This window comes from Diabrotica undecimpunctata, chromosome 7, assembly GCF_040954645.1.
Source record: "Diabrotica undecimpunctata isolate CICGRU chromosome 7, icDiaUnde3, whole genome shotgun sequence".
Classification (NCBI taxonomy): Eukaryota; Metazoa; Arthropoda; class Insecta; order Coleoptera; family Chrysomelidae; genus Diabrotica; species Diabrotica undecimpunctata.
This window is the reverse complement of record NC_092809.1, coordinates 78,777,539-78,796,945: the sequence shown is the minus strand read 5'-3', so window position 1 is coordinate 78,796,945 and position 19,407 is coordinate 78,777,539. Positions and strand designations below refer to the sequence as shown.

The window sequence follows — 19,407 nt, the reverse complement described above, 5'->3', positions numbered from 1 at the left end:
TTTTATTTTTCAAATATTAATGTTCGAAATAGGCCACAATATATTTATTTACAAGTTTTTACTGACGTTTCGATCTCTATATCCAAAGACCGTTTTCAAAGATATAAATGATAGTTATATTTATTTTATTTGTTTATTATTATATATTTTTATAATCTTATATTATTTATTTTCTTTTTTTTTTCTATCTTTAAAAACGGATTAGATATCGAAACGTCAGTGTATTAAACACGTAAATAGATATATTGTGGCTTATTTCCAACCTTCTCCCTAAAAATACAGAATGCCGCAAACAAAAAACTATAGAAAAATAAATATATTCGTCATTTGTATGTTTGAAAACGGTCTCTTTATAGAGATCTAAACGTCCGTAAATTAAACATTTGAATAAATATATTGTAGCTTATTCCCAACATTATTTCTCGAAATACAAAACGACAAGGAAAATGCCATAGAAAATAAATATTACTATCATATTTAATATTAATATTTTGTGGCTCATTCCCTACATTCCCCTAAAGATACAGAATGCCACAAACAAAAAGCAATAAAAAACAAGTAATTTTGCAGAAAGCTTACTGATACCACCCGGCTGTTGCGGAAGTTACGCTAAAACGTATTTTGACGTGACGCGTTCTTAAAGAGTTACACAATGAAATTTTTTTAAAACAAATTTTAATACAGTTTTCACACCACCCCAGAGGTATGTCTTGTGGCGCGCTACTTTTTATAAATAGGTGTTCGCCAAGAGCCATATTGTCTTATACAATTATTAATATATTATTAATATACAATATATACTTATTACAGTATAAAACAAAACAAAATAAAATCCTATAAAACAAAATAAAATTCTATAAAAACAAAATAAAAACAAAGTTTGATGTAACAAAACATTGTACTATTTTATTTAAGCACAAACACTATACACACTTACTATATTCTTCTCGTTTTTTTTGTTTTTGGTTTTTTTTATGCTGATGTTCTTATTAAACTATTAGAAAATATTATTCGCTGTCTAAATCTGAAGATGCAGTGCTGCTATCGCTGTCATTATCTTCACCACCTGGTGTAATTATAATTGGCTCTAGTAAAACTTCGATATGAGTGTCAAGTTCCCACATACGATGTTCGTCTTTAATTATGTGACCTATACATTTAGCCCATTTCTCTGGAGTTACATGGAGGATTGCTTGAATCAAAAGTTCCTTAACTTCGTTTAATTTGAACGTTTTGTTATTGGGTGCTACTTCTCCTTTCACTTGCGCCCAGATAAGTTCAATGGGATTAAGTTCACAATGATAAGGTGGTAGACGCAAAACTTTTGACACCATAATCTTTTGCAGTTCCATCTACAGCATATTTAAGATATTCACTTTTCCTTAACAGTGCAATGTCAAGTAGCTAAATTTTAAGCATTGATTCTTCGTAGGCAATCCATCAGGAACCCTATATCACTTCCTATATGGGTGATGATTAAACGCCGTCCCTTTCCTGGTGGAGCTTTTAATCCTGTAGACCAGCCTTCTATAAATGCTTCGCGTTCCTTAGATCCTTTCTTGCATAATAATTCTCAGCAGCTCATATTTTTCTCCTCTGGTTATGTTACCCAAATACTCTAGTTTTCTTCTTTTTATGCTGTTCATAATTTCTAACTCCTTATTTAGACGTCGTAGTACCTCAGTATTGGTAATCCTTTGAACTCACTGAATTTTTAATATTTTTCTGTAACACCACATTTCGAACGCTTCTATTTTTCTTATGTGTTGTTTCTTCAATGTCCAAGCTTCCATTCCGTATAGTAAGATAGAAAATAGGTAACATCTTAGAGCCCTTAATCTGAGATCCAACTGAAGGTTGGTAAGCATTGTCTTCATTTTCACAAATGCTTGCCTTGCAGTTTCAATTCGGACTTTGATTTCTCTGCTTTAGTCATTTTTGTCATCAACCCAGGTTCCCAGATATTTGTATGTCTCTACTTTTTCTATTTGGGTTTGCTCTATCATTAATCTTTCATTTCCATGTTGCGTTTTTGAGACAATCATAAATTTAGTTTTTCTCTTATTTATTTTTAGTCCGTATCTAATGCAATAATCGTTAATTTTATTTACCAATTCTTGTAGCGATTTCAGGGTGTCTGCCATTATAACGGTGTCATCAGCGAATCTTATGTTATTTACTATTCTTCCGTTTACAGAGATTCCATCACCCAGATCCGCTATCGCTTCCTGGAATATGGCTTCATTGTACACGTTAAACAGTAATGGTGACAGAACACAGCCTTGTCTTACTCCTCTCTTTATATCTATATTTTCGGTCTTTGGTTCTTCTATCTTTATATTGGCCTTTTGAATCCAATACAGATTGATAATGATTCGTAAGTCTCGTCTGTCTATATATTTGTTTCTCAGTATTTCTATTAGTTTTTCATGTCGGACCCTGTCGAATGCCTTCTTGAAGTCGATGAAACAGGAATAAATATCTAGGTTCATATCTAAGCATCTTTGAGAGGACATTAAAAGCAAACAATGCCTCCCTCGTTCCCAGTCCCTTGCGAAACCCAAACTGAGTATCATCCATATCATCTTCTAGTTTTCTATATAATCTTCCATGAATCACCTTCAGAAATATTTTGAGGGTATGGCTTATTAGTGATATTGTCCTATAGTCTTTGGCATATTTGGTAGAACAATCTTTGGCATATACTGTTTTTGGTATTGCTACAAAGGTGGACACCAACCATTCCTGTAGGATTTTTCCAGTTTTATATACTTCATTAAATAGGTTCAGAAGTACAGGTAGAGTTTCATCGTCTAGACATTTCAGTAGTTCGGCAGGTATTTCGTCTGGACCTACAGTTTTTCCATTTTTTGCGTTTCGTAATGCTTGTTCGATTTCCTCTATTATGATCTCTGGCCCCGTTTCGCTGTCGATTTTTTCCGGTTCTTGTCGATTATCCATCGTTATCCATAACAGATCTGTTATGTATGTCTTCCATTTTTTTAATTTCTCTTTAATTTCTGTAATGATTTTTCCATTTGCATCTTTCAGAAGGGCATCTTTCTTTTTTCTCAGTGTATTTGTCATTTCCTTTATTTTCTTATGAATGTTGAAGCTATCATACTGTTTAGCATATGCCTCTATTTCACTGCATTGATTAGCAAGCCAGGTGGATTTGGCCTCTTTCATTTTCTTTCCTATCAATCTCTGTAGTTCCTTGTATTTTGCCTTACTCCTGCCTTTATGTTTCCTTCTTTCCTCCATTAGATCTAAGATTTCTGAAGTTATCCATCTCTGTTTTTTTCTTATTTTTGTCTGCAGTAGCTTTTCTCCTGCCTTTATTAAAGTTTCCTGTACCATGTTCCATTTGTCATTATTATCTGTTGTTTTTATCACGTCTTGTTTGATTTTCTTTAAGTTATCATTTATTTCTTGTTTTAAGCTCTAACGTATAGGTTTTTCTTTTATCTTTGGGACATCAAACCGTGGTATATTTGTTTGTTTTTGGATCTTCTTCAATTTTATCTGCATTACGCCTACTAATGGATTATGGTCTGAATTTATGTCAGCTCCGGGGTATGTTTTCAGAGTCTCGTCATCCAAAACAATGCTTTTCCCACCTCTAGTTTTACCTTTTTCTTGCTTTTTATTTTCCGATGTATTTTTAAGTACACGATAAATACAGCTAACGGATATTTTTGTTAAACTGCTACAAATGTCGACCGCTTGGCTAACATTTAATGCCATTTTTCTGCCGACAATTCCTTCATAAACGTTTCGTATCATTACCATCTCTTCGGACGTTAACATTTTCCGTCTCTTTTGCGGCTTTTTATTTTTGGAATCAACATCAGAATTTTGCTGTCTTCTTTTGGAACAACTCAGTGTTTCGTCCAACTCCAATAAAACTCAAACCAAATAATACAGAATATAACTAAAAATTTACTATAAAGCAACAAACTATAACAATCGTATTATCAATAACACGTTTTATCAATAACACAAACTTATCGCATAAAATATATTCACAAAATGCAATACATGCACTACCCTCAGAAACGCCAATATAAATAAACAATTGTTAATGGGCACTTGCTCGGCAAAAACTAGTTTTACGGCTTTCTGTGGGTCAGAATTGAAACGGAGTTCCGTCGCTAATTAAAAAGTTGCCAAACGATTGAAAAATAATGTTTTAAAATATCGATTTTTATTTTATAAATTTAAATATATATCGAAATTGAACATATAAATAAAATTTATTTAATTACAATTTTGTGCTTAATTTTTACTATTGAAAAAATCATGTTTTTTGGTATTTTTATGACGGTAATAATCGCTGCGTGGAAGAATACAGGTTTTGTATGACCATAATTACTACTTGTGAATAAGAATTGGCTACACTGTACGACAACTCCTGGTCAACTTTTCTATAAAGAAGCACAAATAAATATACTACTTATATATTGTGTAATTTCTTATGAGAAAACGCAAATTGCAATTGAGAAAACGGGTAGTTTTCGAGGGCCGCTGTGTACATTTAAATTTGAGGATATTCATCATTTAAACGAGGAATCACTCTCTCAAATAGTGAAATTATAGCATAGGTGCAATTTGTAGTCTACTTTCTTCAAATGCATCCACCAACTTTTACCTGTTGGACTTTTAAGATTCCAAAACTCTAGCATGATTGTTATAGACTAGAATCACTATTTACTTAACGAACTGCTTTATCATACAAAACTTTTCGCTGCTCATCATTTGCAGGCATCTATCATTGGATACAATATCAAAATTGAACCTTAGAAACATAAGGCGACACTAATATAAACTTATAAAGAAAATATTTCGAAACGATTTTCTTAAAATTACCTTTCTGTATATAACAGCACAACAAGCTGCTCTTATTCTCATGCCACTGTGAAAAACCTCTAGCATATATTGATTTCCGATCAAAAAGTTCAGGACGTTTATAGCTACTATGATACCTGCATACAGAAGGGCATCATTTTTTGAAACTTGTGATTCTGGTTTAAAATAATCCAATAGGTTTCCAAGTACTAGAGGTTGAATGAGTCTTAGCACTAAATCTGTCGAGATATCATATATTCCTAGCTTTACGTACTCAAACCAAAATGTCATAACAATGGCTTTCAATAAACTTGGTTTCGAATTTGTTTGCTTTGCTTTTTCTAGTTGCTTGTCCCAATTTCTAAAAAAAAATAAATCAGTCAATGTTTCGCTATATAAAATGAAAAGTTGTAAGCAACAGCAAAATAAAAAAAACTAACAAAAGCCTTTGCACCTTTTAATCACTTAACGTATTTACTCGAGTTAATTCGGGCTTAAACTACGTTTCTATTTTCGCGTACTCGAGGTAACTTGGACTGAAAATATTTATACTATATATAAGTTATTTTTTCTGTCTTACTGTATGGCTGTGAAAGTTGGACAATGGACTCTGAAATAGAAAAAAGAATAGATGCCTTTGAGATGTATATATACAGACGAATGTTGAGGATTCCATGAGTACAAAGAGTTACTAATATTGAGGTACTTCGTCGCATGTGTAAACAAAAAGAATTACTAAGAATAATCAAAGAGAGGAAAATGCAATACTTCGGTTATGTGTTGAGAGGCGAAAGATATGAATTACTTCAAGTTATACTGGAAGGAAAAGTACAGGGCAAAAGATCCGTAGGAAGACGCCAGAACTCGTGGCTGAAAGACCTGAGGAGATGGTTCGACCGCTCATCTACAGAGATCTTTTTCGCAGCAGTTTCCAAAACTACAGTTGCCATTAGGATCGCCAACCTTCGAAAGGAGACGGCGCAATGAGAAGAAGATATAAGTTATATTTATTCGTTTCTCGAAGTGTGTTTTATGCTGACGACCTGACCATTGGCTTCCAGGATAAAAGTAAAGAAGCAGTAGAACGAGATTTAAAGTGAGATATAACTACACTAAGTACCTACTTTAAGAGCTGGTGCTTACGTCATAACACAAGCCTGTCTCTTTCACAACACAGGAAACAATGTAATAACAAAACTTTCTGGAACAACTTCAGCGGATACACTTTGAACGTCTGCGATAGCTTTGGTTTCTTCAGCGGCAGCAGAATATTGTGCACCTTCTTCTTCTTAAAGTTCCATCTCCTATCGGAGGTTGGATATCATAACGGCTATGGTCACTTTGTTGGCTGCTGCTCTGAAAAGTTGTAGTGAACTACAGTTAAACTATTCTCTAAGGTTCTTCAGCCAGGAGATGCGTCTTCTTCCTATGCTTCTTCTTCCTTGGATCCTTCCTTGCATAATAATTCTCAGCAGCTCATATTTTTCTCCCCTGGTTATGTGACCCAAATATTGTGCACCACTATGGCCAAATAGTGCACATACCAACAAAATCGATGTCCAACTTAATCAAACAATAAGAATAATCACTGGAACAATAAAATCAACCCCAGTAACATGGCTCTCTATTTTGAGTAATATTGCTTCATTAGCAATACGCCGTACAGCAGCATTAGCAATAGAGTACCAGAAAATTGTAGCCAACATACAATTACTAATCCATCAATGTATACCACATATCACAAAAGAGAACCAGAGAATGAGATCTAAAAATCCTCCAATCAAAACTGCCCGAAAAATTGGTGATACTTGTGATATACATTGGCAAAGGTCAACAAGATGGATGCCAACAATAGAATCAGACTATATCCAGATATCCACCCCAACTCAAGGCTTCATCGGATCAAACTCCACGACTTTGTGAATTGTTTCCCAGAAGCAATTAAATGCTGTGTAAATTAGACATTAATTTTTAGTTTTATTTTATTTTGGTATATGTGTATGTATATTTATCGCACTGTAAACATCAATAGGCTACATAAAATAAAGTGATCGACTAGAAACTTTTGAGATCTGACCTAACCGAAAAATAAGTTGGGGGATAGAGTAAAAAGTTGTTGAAAAGCAAAGTTGTTGAAGAGAATAAACAAAGAAAAAATAATTAATATAATTAAGATGAGAAAGTTACAATATCTGGGTAATATGAAGAGAGCAGAATCAGTCTTTTTACAGATGATAGTATAAGGTAAAATATTAAGAGAAGATATTGGAACAAGACGAATTTCCTAATTAAATGATCTGAAAAAGTGATATAAATGCAGTTTTACAGAAATATTTAGAGCTGCATTATCAAAAACCAAAGTGTCCTTGATGATTACCAACCCTTTTAAAAGCGACGGTTTTTAAAAGCTAAGATTTAACTGTAGAGGTAGGCGCGGCGCTTGTCGAGATTTGTAACCGTTACTTATAATATTTATATTTATAAATACTTTAATTATTTGAATAAGAAGAAAAATGGCGGATGGTAAGGTTGATGAAGACGGTAAAAGAAAAAGCAAAGAGGAGATAGATATATTTAGCAGGAGCAGAAAAGTGAGCCGAACGCCAGACAGGTCAAAACCAACAACGAATGAAACCAGCAGCCAGAACGAAATGATGGAACTAATGAGACAAATAGCAAGCGATAATAAAAAGAAAAACAATGACCTGGAAGAGATAAAAAATACAATGGGTAATATGATTGAGGAACTAAAAGAAATTAGGAAGGAAAATAGTGAATACAAATTGCAAATGAAAGAAATAATAAGAGAAAATGAAAATCTAAAGAAAGAAATGACAACGATGAAACAAAAAATAGATGAAATAGAAATAGCATTGGAAGCATGTCAGAGAGAAAAGAAGAAAAATAACCTAATTATGAGAGGCTTACCAATAGACACAATAGAAGCAGAGCAACTGGAGAACTTCATAGAAATAAAAATGGGAGTAAAATCAGAAATAAATAGGGTACAAAAGATAAATGAAACAATGTGTGTTATCGAATGTAAATAATTCGAAGATAAAATGAAAATGCTGAAAGCGAAGGGTAAACTAATAAACTAAAAGCAACATAGAGTATATATAGAATGTGATCTAACATTAAAAGAGATAGAGATACAAAGAAATCTTAGGAAGATAGCAGCAGATAAAAAGACTAATGGGAAAAGGACAAAAATTGGATATGGTTTCATAGTTATTGAAGGCATTAAGTGGAAATGGAATCAAAAAACAAGCCAGATAGAAAAAATAACATACAATACAGAACCAACTAGTTCAAAAAACTAGCTGAAGAAAACACAATAACGGACCGAGAAACAAAACAGGCACAGAGCAGGGACATGAGCAGATCTAAAGATAACACAAACGGGAGTAAAAACAAATTGAAGTACAACTTAAACACAGAAAAGAACAAAACAATTTGGAAAATGGCATCATGGAATGTGAGAGGTATAAATGGGAAGGAAATAGAACTGGGGGAAGAAATTAGAGATAAAAACATTGAAATAGTAGCTATAACAGAGACAAAGAAAAAAGGAAAAGAATCAATAATATTAGAAAACGGAATTTTACTAATATACAGTGGAGTGGAAGAAACGAAGAGAGCTCAGGCAGGAGTAGCGTGCATGATAAAAAAGGAGAGTATCAACAAAATAAAAAATTGGATATATTACAACGAACGTATACTAAGAGTAGACATAGATATGGATACAGAGGAAACCAATACAAACCTAATCATATGTTATGGACCAGATGAAGACGCAACAAAAAACGAAAAGAATGAATTCTGGGACAAATTACAAGAAGTGATAAATGATTGTACAGACAAAATTGTGATCACAGGAGACATGAACAGTAGAGTGGGGAAAGAAATAGAAAAATGGAACAATGTCATCGGACTTTATGGGGAGGACAAACTAAACAAAAATGGAAAATTACTACTCGAATTCTGTCTAGACAATAACCTGGTGATTATGAACACACACTTCCAACATAAAAGGATACACAAGATCACAAGAGAAGTCAAATCAAGAGACGAACAATCAATTATAGACTATACTATAGTGCAAAAAACAGAGAAGAACTGGATAAGAGACGTAAGGGTAAAAAGGAGTTATGAAATTGGTAGTGACCACTATCTACTAGAAACCACATTCAAAAGCAAAAGAAAAGAAATAAAAAGAAATGAGAACATAAACAGAAAACACAAAGAAATAATAAAAATTTATAAACTTAGGGAAGAAACAACGAGAATAAGATACTCAGAAGGACTAGACAAAGAGATGGATAATGAACATGAAATAACAGAAACAATAGAAGAAGAATGGGGAAAATTTTAAAATGCGATGATAAAAAGAGCTAAATCAATATGTGGAACCACAAGAAATAACAACAGAGGGAAACGAACATCTTGGTGGAACGATGAAGTAAAAAGAAAAGAAGAAATTATGGAAAGAATACATCCAAGACAAAACACAACAAAAATATGAAAATTATAAGAGACAAAGAACAAAAGTTAAATAGATAGTTAAGAAAGAGAAAAAGAAAAGTTCGGAGAAAAAGAATTCGGGGAAAAAATGGAAGAAAACAGTACAGAAAACGTAAAATTATTTTACAGAACACTGAAAAACCTAAGAAGCAACAAAAAAACGAAACTGAAACAAATAATGAACAAGGAAGGAACAATAATAAACGACGATAAGACAATAATGGAAAGATGGAGGGAACATTTTCAGCTGATACTGAATGGAAATCAAGCGAATACAATGGAGAAGGAAAGCCACAACAGGAGAGTATCCATGAGAAACACGGAAAATCCAGAAACTATAGAAAAAGAAGAACTGAAAGGAGAAGCAATAAGAAAGATAAAGATTGGAAAAGCAGCAGGAAGCGATGAAGTAGCACCAGAAATGATGAAATATATAGGAGTAAAAGCAAAAGAAAAATTGTTATACATATATAACCTAATATGGAAGAGAAAAGTAATACCCAGAGAATGGACAAATGCAGTAATTATACCTATATACAAGAAAGGAAACACAAGAGACTGTAGGAACTATAAAGGTATATCACTACTATGTGTAGCAGCAAAAGTATACGAAACCATAATAGAAAGGAAAATTAGAAAACAAATAGAACATAAATTAGAGGATGTACAAAGTGGATTCAGGAAAGGACACAACACACAAGACCATATATTCACCATGCAACAAGTAATAAGAAAAGCCTTAAAGAAAAATAAAGAAATACATCTGAGCTTTATAGACATGGAAAAAGCATTCGACTCAGTCAAAAGAAAAGATATATGGAAAAGCCTAAAGAAGAAACAAGTAAGTGAAGAACTAATAGAAGCAACAAAGAGTATATACATGAAAACAACAAATACAGTAAGAATGTTAAATATACAGTCAGAACCATTTGAAACAACCCAAGGAGTTAGACAAGGGGGAAGTCTCAGCCCAGTACTATTCATAAATGTAATAGATGAGATAGTGAAAGAATGTAAGAAAACATTCAAGAAATACTGCATTTGCAGACGACATAGTATTAATTGCGGAAACTGCAGAAAAACTGAAATACAACTTAGAGAAATGGAACCTAGAAGCAAGCAAATTCAACTTAAACGTAAACAAAGAGAAGACTCAAATAATGAAAATATCAAGGAAACAAGGGACGGAAGATCAAATAGAAGTAATGATAGACCAACAAAAAATAATACAGATAAATTCATACAAATACTTAGGAACAGTAATCAACAACAAAGGAGACATCGAGGATGATCTTAACAACAGAATGGAAAACACAGGAAAACTATTCCAAACACTAAATAGAGGATTCCTTAATAACAAGGAAATATCAACAAAGACCAAGATGACAATATACAAAACAATATATAGACCTACAGTGACATATGGAGCAGAAAATTGGATATTAAACAAAAGACATCAGAGCAGAATTCAGGCAGCAGAGATGAAATACCTTAGAAGAACGATAGGAGTAAAAAGAACTGATAGAATCAGAAAGACATCTAACCCGGATGGACAATAATAGACTTAATAATAATTAAAAGAGTGTGGGACGCCTAGGACACCTCAGAAGACTGTCAAATATTGTAATGTAATGAATTGTATTTTAAACGGCCCAACACCGAAAGGTACAAATGGGTCTACTGATTAAGTAAAGTAAAGTAAAGTTAAAAGCGACGGTACCTAGAGTGGAAGAAAAAATATTATTTTCTCAAGAAACACAACAAATAATAGGGAATGATTATCTTACTTAAACTAAAATAACTTTTATAACCGTGCCATAAAGATTTGACAATCTATAAAATAAAAGTATCCAATATTAGAAGATTACATATGTCAGTGTGAGAGAACTTTGCGAAATAACCCAAGTTATAAAAATTAAGTACCAACCTTTGTAAATGATCTCCCAAGACTTTGCTTCTGTCAATCTTTAACGGATTATATAAATCGTCAACTTCCAGTGTCTTCGATAAGCCCTTTTTAAATACATCATATGTATATCTAAAAAAACAAACAAATTTAGGATTATTTTTATTAATTGCATCAGCCACTGAGGCTTATTATTAATGGGACAGGATAATACAAGGTCAAATATGTAAAAAGACCAAGAGCCTTTCTACTTATTCTGGATTTTGAATTTTGCATGACTAGACCAAGCGACTAATTTTGGGTATTAGTTTTGCATTAGTCGACCAAGCGCCAAGGCCAACCGTTTTAATGATCGTAAATCAAATATTTGGCAATATACGTACATGAACGTTGTTGGCAACAACTTAAGGCATTTAGGTTAAGTAGTGCCAGTTTTTACTCATTTTTTTTTTATAAAATAAACTTAAGTACAATTGAAAATAGACCATTTTAAATTAAGAACGAGACATGATGGCCAGTGCTATAGTATCACATAAACAAGAAGATGTGCAGGTAAGCAAATAAAATAAGTATTTATAAATATGATATACCGATCGTATATATGTAAGCAGTCTTTAGCTTTTTGCGACAAAGTTGTAATTTTCATCTATGTAGTATTTGTTGTTAAATTAAATTTATGTCAGCTTAATGTTAATTTATTTTGTAGTACTTTTGTTTTGTGTGTAATAGTGTTGCCAAGCTAAGCAAACGAACGCTAATTTGATGATAATATTTCTTGATGATAATTTGGTGAATATTTTGACCTAGTTTTATTGTAATATTTGTATTTTTTGCAGACTGAAGCATATCCATTAGCACCAGATGATAGCGTTGACCTTACAGAACATGTGCCAGTTATTTGCGAAACCCCATTAAATAATGATAAAAATCCTGACAACGAAATTTCTATTAAAAATATCGTTTAAGTTATGGAGGTTAAACTACCAGAAGCAGATTTCGACAATGAATCACTGCAAATGCCTTCAACTTCTAAAAGAAAAAAACATATCATTATTCTTCATCAGGAACAAAATCAAGAAGAGAAAGTAGCATTAAACGGTGAAGTTATTATTACACAAGTAAATGACAAGATTAAAGAGGATCTTAAAAATCTTCAAGTGATAAAAAACACGAATCAAGGAAAACAGCTGTATTATTCAAAAGAGTTACTTCACACACAGAAATGCATGTAAAGAATCAAAACAGTTCCGTATGTATCTTTGTAAGTGTAAATGTTTGGAAAAGATTGGTGTAGATAATGCCAAAAAAAATTTGATAAGATTTACAATGTTGAATCTCATGATACCCAGTGGGCTATAATTTGTTCAAACGTTTCCAAAGTCCCAATAAAGCGTAAAAGACAAAAACAAGTAACACAAGAAATACTACCAGGATATACAGAATATCTGCTGTGATAGTATGTAAACCTTTCTTTTTACAGACCTTGAGAATATCAAGTTGCAAAGTCAATGCAGCATTGAGAGCTATGAAATGTCCAATGAGTATTCGAGATTGTCGGGGACAAAGTGCGAGTCATAATAAAATTAACAAAAATCGTGAGCAACAAGTAATTAAGCACATAATGAAATTCCCCAAGTACAAGTTACATTACAGAAGAGCTAACACAGAAAGATAATATATAACAGAAGGCACAACATTAAGTAAAATGTATGAGTTGTATATTGAAGAAGCACACAACGATCCTGTTTTTTTTTTACAAAAAAATATTTTTTCGTGTTGAAAATTATTATTTGTGAAGTGAAGATTAAATAGTGTTATTTACAAAATAACACGATTTAATCTTCAAAGTAAAAAGTTAAAAAAGATGGGTACCTGTAATAGATGTGATTGTTTAGAATTAGTAAATAAAAATTGCACAGATAACGAAAAATTAAGTAAGTTAAAAGCAGAAAAACTATACATTTAGTAGAAGCAGAAAATGCACAATTTAGAAGAAAGCTAGACATGAAGATGAGCAACAATAAACCAGAAGTGGAAATATTTTGTTGTGATTTAGAAAAAACTTCCGCTTCCGAGAATCCCAACAAATATCGTATATTACAAGGGTCAATTATGTATTTACACCTTAGTATCCGTAGCCGCAAGGATAACAAAGGTCATTGTTATGTTTGGATAGAAGCTGGAGCTAGTCGGGCAGCCCAGGAAGTAGACAGTTGTCTTAACAAACATATTGAAGAAAATGTTACTTCTGCAAAACATGTAATTTTGTGGTCAGACTCTTATGGTGGCCAAAACGGCAACATCAAACTAGTTTTAATTCTGAAAAAATTACATTACGTTTTTCCTTTCCTGGTCATAGCTTTTTATCCAATGATAGTGATTTTGGAGATATTGAAAGTGCCCTAAAATGTAAATAACGTTTATATACCGTTGACGATTACCTAAACGTGATGAATGAGTCACGTAAAAAGAACCCGTTAGTAGTTCATAGAATGAAAAAAACAGAATTCGTTGAAACAAAGAAGTTGGAAACTATAATTACAACCCGTAAATCAGACGTAGAAAACAGTAAGGTAAGCAAGCTGGCTTAAAACAAGACGAATTTAAATAAGAAAGGATAAACCACTGAGTATTTTTATGAAAACCGATTATAATACTAGTGAAGTTCAAATAGACCTTCAAAAGAAACTTGGAGGCCCGTTGCAATGCCATCCCTAGGTGACCGCTTGATTCCTCTTTGGCCGATAGGCAAGCCACTTTCTGTGTCTAAGCTTAAGATCTTTGATAAAACGACTTAAGATCTTTAATGCATCTAATGATGCAACACCTCTGTACCGCTCCCTGTTCAGTAACAATACAGTAAAAGATGACATTGACGGATTTGATGGAGACTTGACTTTAAGATACAAGATGATTCATGTTTACTTGTTAGTATTATGAGTTCATTTTTTTATATTTTCGATTAATAAGTAATATAAAATGTTCAAAACAACGACTTTAGTTGTCATACTCAAAAACAAAAAATTGCTTGTGGTCTACTGATCATTCAGTAAAAGTGATATTTTAGTTACGCATCACTAGGCCAAACGACCTCCATGTCGCTTGGTCTACTGATATATAACGCAATGACACAATGTGCCGAAAATCTAAGTCGACCAAAAGCCTTTTTATTTTTTTTTTCCTTTTTCTTAAACATTAGCAAGTTACTATTTTGCACTTACAGAAAACATAAAAAACTGTCTTTGGAAACAAAAAATTATGACAATTGTAACATATACTGAATTTTAATAAAGTGAAAACTTTGAATTCAAATATCTCAAAATCAATTTTTGGGGCTTAGTCTAGCGATACACAACGCCGTCCAACTTATGTTAGACGCCGTCGGAACTACTCCGATATACCTTATCAACAACTCTTAATTAAAGTTTATTTCACAATTATTTCTACAAACCTATCATGGTTTAGAAAATCGAGTTTATGAAGATTAATGAAAAAACAAGAAAAAAATACTACTTACCCAAAAAATATAGCCGATAAAAAATTCGCTGTCTCCCGTGGATTGGGATTATATTTCTCTTTGGTCATTTCCATCTTTGCAATCAGGTATTTGAACTATTCTAAATTTCTACGTAGTTGTAAGTATTCGCAGGGCAATTTTGTTTGTATTTAATTCGACATGACTGCAATAAAATAACAAATTATTTAAAAATATCCAATTATTATCAGAGAACTAAAATAAATGTTTTGTCTCGTATAAATGTTTTTCTACAAGAATAAAATTTTAGCCAAATCGTTAAATATCTACATATCAGAAACATTATATTATTAAAGTTAATGAAGGTAAATATTACGTCCTATTTGTAATCTTTTTTAGTTTACATAAGAGTTTAGGAGCATTGTCTAAGTTTTGTTATTATCTATGTTTTTTAAATACTTTACTAAATACTTTTCTTAATTTAATAGACATAAAAAAACCTTATCTCTTTTATATTTGATTAAATCTCTTGGAGCATTAAGTTCTTTTAATATTATTTAGTTTCAATTCAGAAGAATTAAGTTTGGGTATGAAAATGACCTATAGGTATTCGTGAATCGTTGGTCGTACTTGTTCCAGATACGTCTGTCAGAAAATTGCAAAACAAAAATTTGGGTGTACAAGAGCTTTTCAACCGATTATAACCCATCAGATGAAGAGTTCTTGGAAACAAAAAGACAGGGTCTATTATCTATACCTAAAAACTACTCGCGACGTCCGAGACGATGCACCAATTTGGAATGATGCCGAAAATAAGAGAACATTACATGATCTAGCGGGAAGAAACACCATTGAAACTTTTTATTTTATGTTTTGATAATAAGGTAATTGATTTAATACTTAATTTTACGACAATGTATGCTCATGACTAAAGAGCGGATAAAATGCAAAGAAAATCTTTAATAAATGCATATTTTAATGCACATATTTTTGTAGAAGTATGGTATAAACCAAGACTACGACTTTGTCTATCCATGGTATCTTCAGAATCCTTCTGTATAACCATAGCTCAAAAGCCTAAAGTTTTGATAGAGTTTCCGCCTTCCATGTTCACGTTTCTACTCCGTACAGAAGCACTGAGTACACGTAACATTTAAGGAGTCTTTTTTTGTTTCTAGGGTTAGGTCATGGCTCTTGAACACAGAGCTCTTAGTCAAGAATGCACTGTTTGCCTTTCAGATGCGACATTTAATCTCTTGGGTATTGTTCCACGACTCATTGATTATAGTTCCCAAGTAGTTGTACTGTGAGACACGGTCAATTCTCGTTTGGTTCACATATAGATTTGCTCCAGTTATGTTTTCCTTGCTAATGATCATTAGCTTTGTTTTGCTGGTGTTTATATTCAGTCCATATGTTGTACTTGTTTCCGTTATTTTGTTCATTAAGTTTTGCAGCCCTTCTATGGTATTGAAAAACACTATTGTATCATCTGCATATCGCAGGTTATTGAGCTTGACTCCATTATTGAGATGCCTTCATCAATATCTTCATCAATTTAGAGCCTCCTCAAAAATGTGCTTCGAGTACAGATTGAATATCTGTGGTAAAATTATGCATCCCTGTCTCACTCCCCTTAAGATTTTTGACCTGATCTGTATATTCTCCATCTTTTCGGAGCACCGCTGATTGATTCCAATACAGGTTGGGTGTTATTTTTAAGTATCTTGAACCATCAATCCCTGTTCTCTTTAGCACTTCCATCATTTGTTAATGCCTGACTCTATCGAAAACCTTCTTTTAGTCAATCAGGCATACGAAAACATTACAGCTGACATCTCTACATTTCTGAAAGAATACCTGTACGCTAAATAAAGCTTGGGCGTAATTTGTTCCTCGCATTTCCATTTTTATTTTAATTAAACTAATTTATTGCCAAAAACATGTTTTTGAAATTATTTTTCTCATTATTAAAGCAATTAAATATGGGCTAAACGATAATTACTGTTATCGAATTATCATGAAAACGTATTTAACGCATAATGAGTGTTTTAACAGCTAACCTAATGAGATACGAAACGATAATTTGCTTACAAAAATAATAAATTAAAAAACATTATGACCACAAAAATGTTTGCACTCCACTAGGCCATGAAATATGTAGTTTTATTCATGGAAACAAATTTGTTATTATCACCGAATTAATAAGCGCATTACTTGGAATAAAACAGTTATATACAACTCATGGCGAAAAATGGGAGAGACCTATGTCCAGCAGTGGACAGAAGAGGTTGCATGATGATACAACTCATGGAATACTTTTTAAGATCAAAGAAGAATGATTCTACAGGCTTAACAAAAATACATTTCCATTATCTGGCTGTCTTCTTATATAGCAATAAGTGGCAATGAGGTCGTGAACTACTTGATAATTAATGCAATAACCGACCAAAATATTGCTATCATAAATAAAATACCATATACTGACCTCAAAGTAAACATGTCATAAACCAACATATCATAAATAAAATACCATGTACTGACTACAAAGGCCACACCTACAGAGCGTTACATTGGGATCACGCTACCACCAAACTCAAAGAATGGTCAAGTAGGCACCACAATTATCTTACCAAGTAATAGAAAAGACCAAGTCATCATCAATCGATTTCGAATAGGACATACTCTTCTTACGCAGAAACATATCTTCAACCAGGAGGCTGCTTCGATGTGTACTAACTGTGTAACGATAATATTTTGCCTACCATAGGGTAAGATTTTGGGGGTAGAAGATTAGGAAATAGAAACTATGGGGGTGGAGATAGGGTAAGCAAAATAAACGCTACTTGTGCGAACGGCACTCAGGTTTTGGTAGGAGAGCCGGGGTCGTGGATAAGTAAAAGACAAGAGGGTTTGGATTGGGGCAACTACAAAAATATGAAACAAACGGTCATGAATCTCTTGGGACAAAATAAAAAGAAACAGGAAACACCTCTAGTAATTTATAAAGAGCGCCACTTCAAGGTGCCTAATTATAACTATTACAACAACTAGTTGTAACTTGATATATAATTATTAAACATAAAAAACATATCTTTTCCAATGGAAACTCAAAAAAAAGGTTAGTTAAAAAAAGAATAAACAAAATGTTAAGAAACAAAATTTAACATTTATTTTTGTGTCACCACAAACAGTTACAAAATAGACAGTGAAAAAATAATACAACAATAGTCGCAAAATACAAAAATACAAAAAAGACTTACATGTTTCATCTGTTTACAAATTCCAGGAGTTCGAGATACTATTATAAACTTACAAAATTTACCGCACAGAGATTAACCTTTTTTAAAAAATAAAACAAACTAAAATCAAAAATAATAAAAAGAGCTGTCGTGTGTTAACATTAAATTAAAAAAAACTGAACAAATAAATTGACAGCTAAAGTCAAACCCTAAAATTTTACAATTTATTAATTATTACAAATCCTTTTTGTTATGAAAGCAAATTCTTATTATTAAAAAAATGTCTGTCTTTACTTTAAAATTTGAATGTTACCTGGATTTCACAAAAATTACACTTGCGCTGTAAACTGGACTTCTTAAAAACTCAACAATGGCTGGGAATCTCTGACACTCGAACAAAAAGGAAAATGGGTCACTGGAACACAAACCTTGGAAACTAAACTGGACTTGGCTTTTAAAACTGTAACTGAACCATTAAATTGCTACTATATTTTACATATTTTTCATAAAAAAAGACGAACAACGAGGAACATTTCAAATTTGACGTAAAATTTGGACATAACGCTGAAGACCACCACTCTTCACCGCGGCTCCAACGAAAGTGACGAAATTATCTTAAAAAATTGATCGCATAAGTTGGAATAAACAAAACACTTTGGGTTTAAGACACATAAACAAGACACAACGGAAATTAAGACGTAAATTCTTAATTTGAAAACGCAATATCGGGCGGTTTGAACAAAGAAATACCGAAGAAATTTGCACCTGTGACATAAACAAACAATAAAATGATTTATTATCGACTGCGGTGACCTAAAAAGAACGAAAGATTATTTGGGTTTTAAAGTGAAGGATACGAACTAAGAAACATTGAAAAAATTCTTCGTTATTATAATGCATATATAAGGTGATTTCAATTAACACATATACATCCAAATAAATTTCAAATGCTACAACTGCAACACTCAGTTATCAATTAAACATAATAGTTCTCCAGTATCCATACAAGAACGACAGGATCACGTGTGTCCTGAGTGACAATTTAAATATTGTGCTGACTTCAAATTTAACATATTTATTAAATTATCTCAAAATCACTAAACTATATACAAAAATATAAACTATTTTTATGTAATAATGTATGTATCTTATCGTATGTGTATGTACCGTCGCTAATATTCCTTCATTATGATTAATAAAGTGTATCCCAATAGATGTCCCATCATTCAATGTAAATAATACTTTTGATTTGTTTTTCTTCAAGATGTCAATTATAGGTTTTTGTATCTCCGTAAAGATTTACACAACCTTTGCTCGTCTTGCAGTATGTTTTGGTATACTAAGTTTGGGATTCAGAAAATTAAAAAATTTCTGCGTTTCTTCACCGTCAAATACATTGAAAGGAAGGTACA

At 32.4% G+C, this 19,407-nt stretch overlaps 1 protein-coding gene across 5 annotated transcripts in view; it reads right to left on the bottom strand.

The window, feature by feature from the left end:
- LOC140445516 (ATP-binding cassette sub-family C member 4-like) overlaps positions 1-19,407 on the bottom strand; it is a 105,896-nt gene that overhangs the window by 73,734 nt on the left and 12,755 nt on the right. For all 5 annotated transcript variants that reach the window (XM_072537594.1, XM_072537592.1, XM_072537591.1 and 2 more), the window contains 3 exons: positions 14,796-14,958; positions 11,300-11,410; positions 4,870-5,209 (listed from right to left, as the gene is read on the bottom strand). In XM_072537594.1, coding sequence (XP_072393695.1) covers positions 4,870-5,209; positions 11,300-11,410; positions 14,796-14,869 — 525 coding nt within the window. In that variant the 5' untranslated portion in view covers positions 14,870-14,958. The remainder of the gene's footprint in view (positions 1-4,869; positions 5,210-11,299; positions 11,411-14,795; positions 14,959-19,407) is intronic.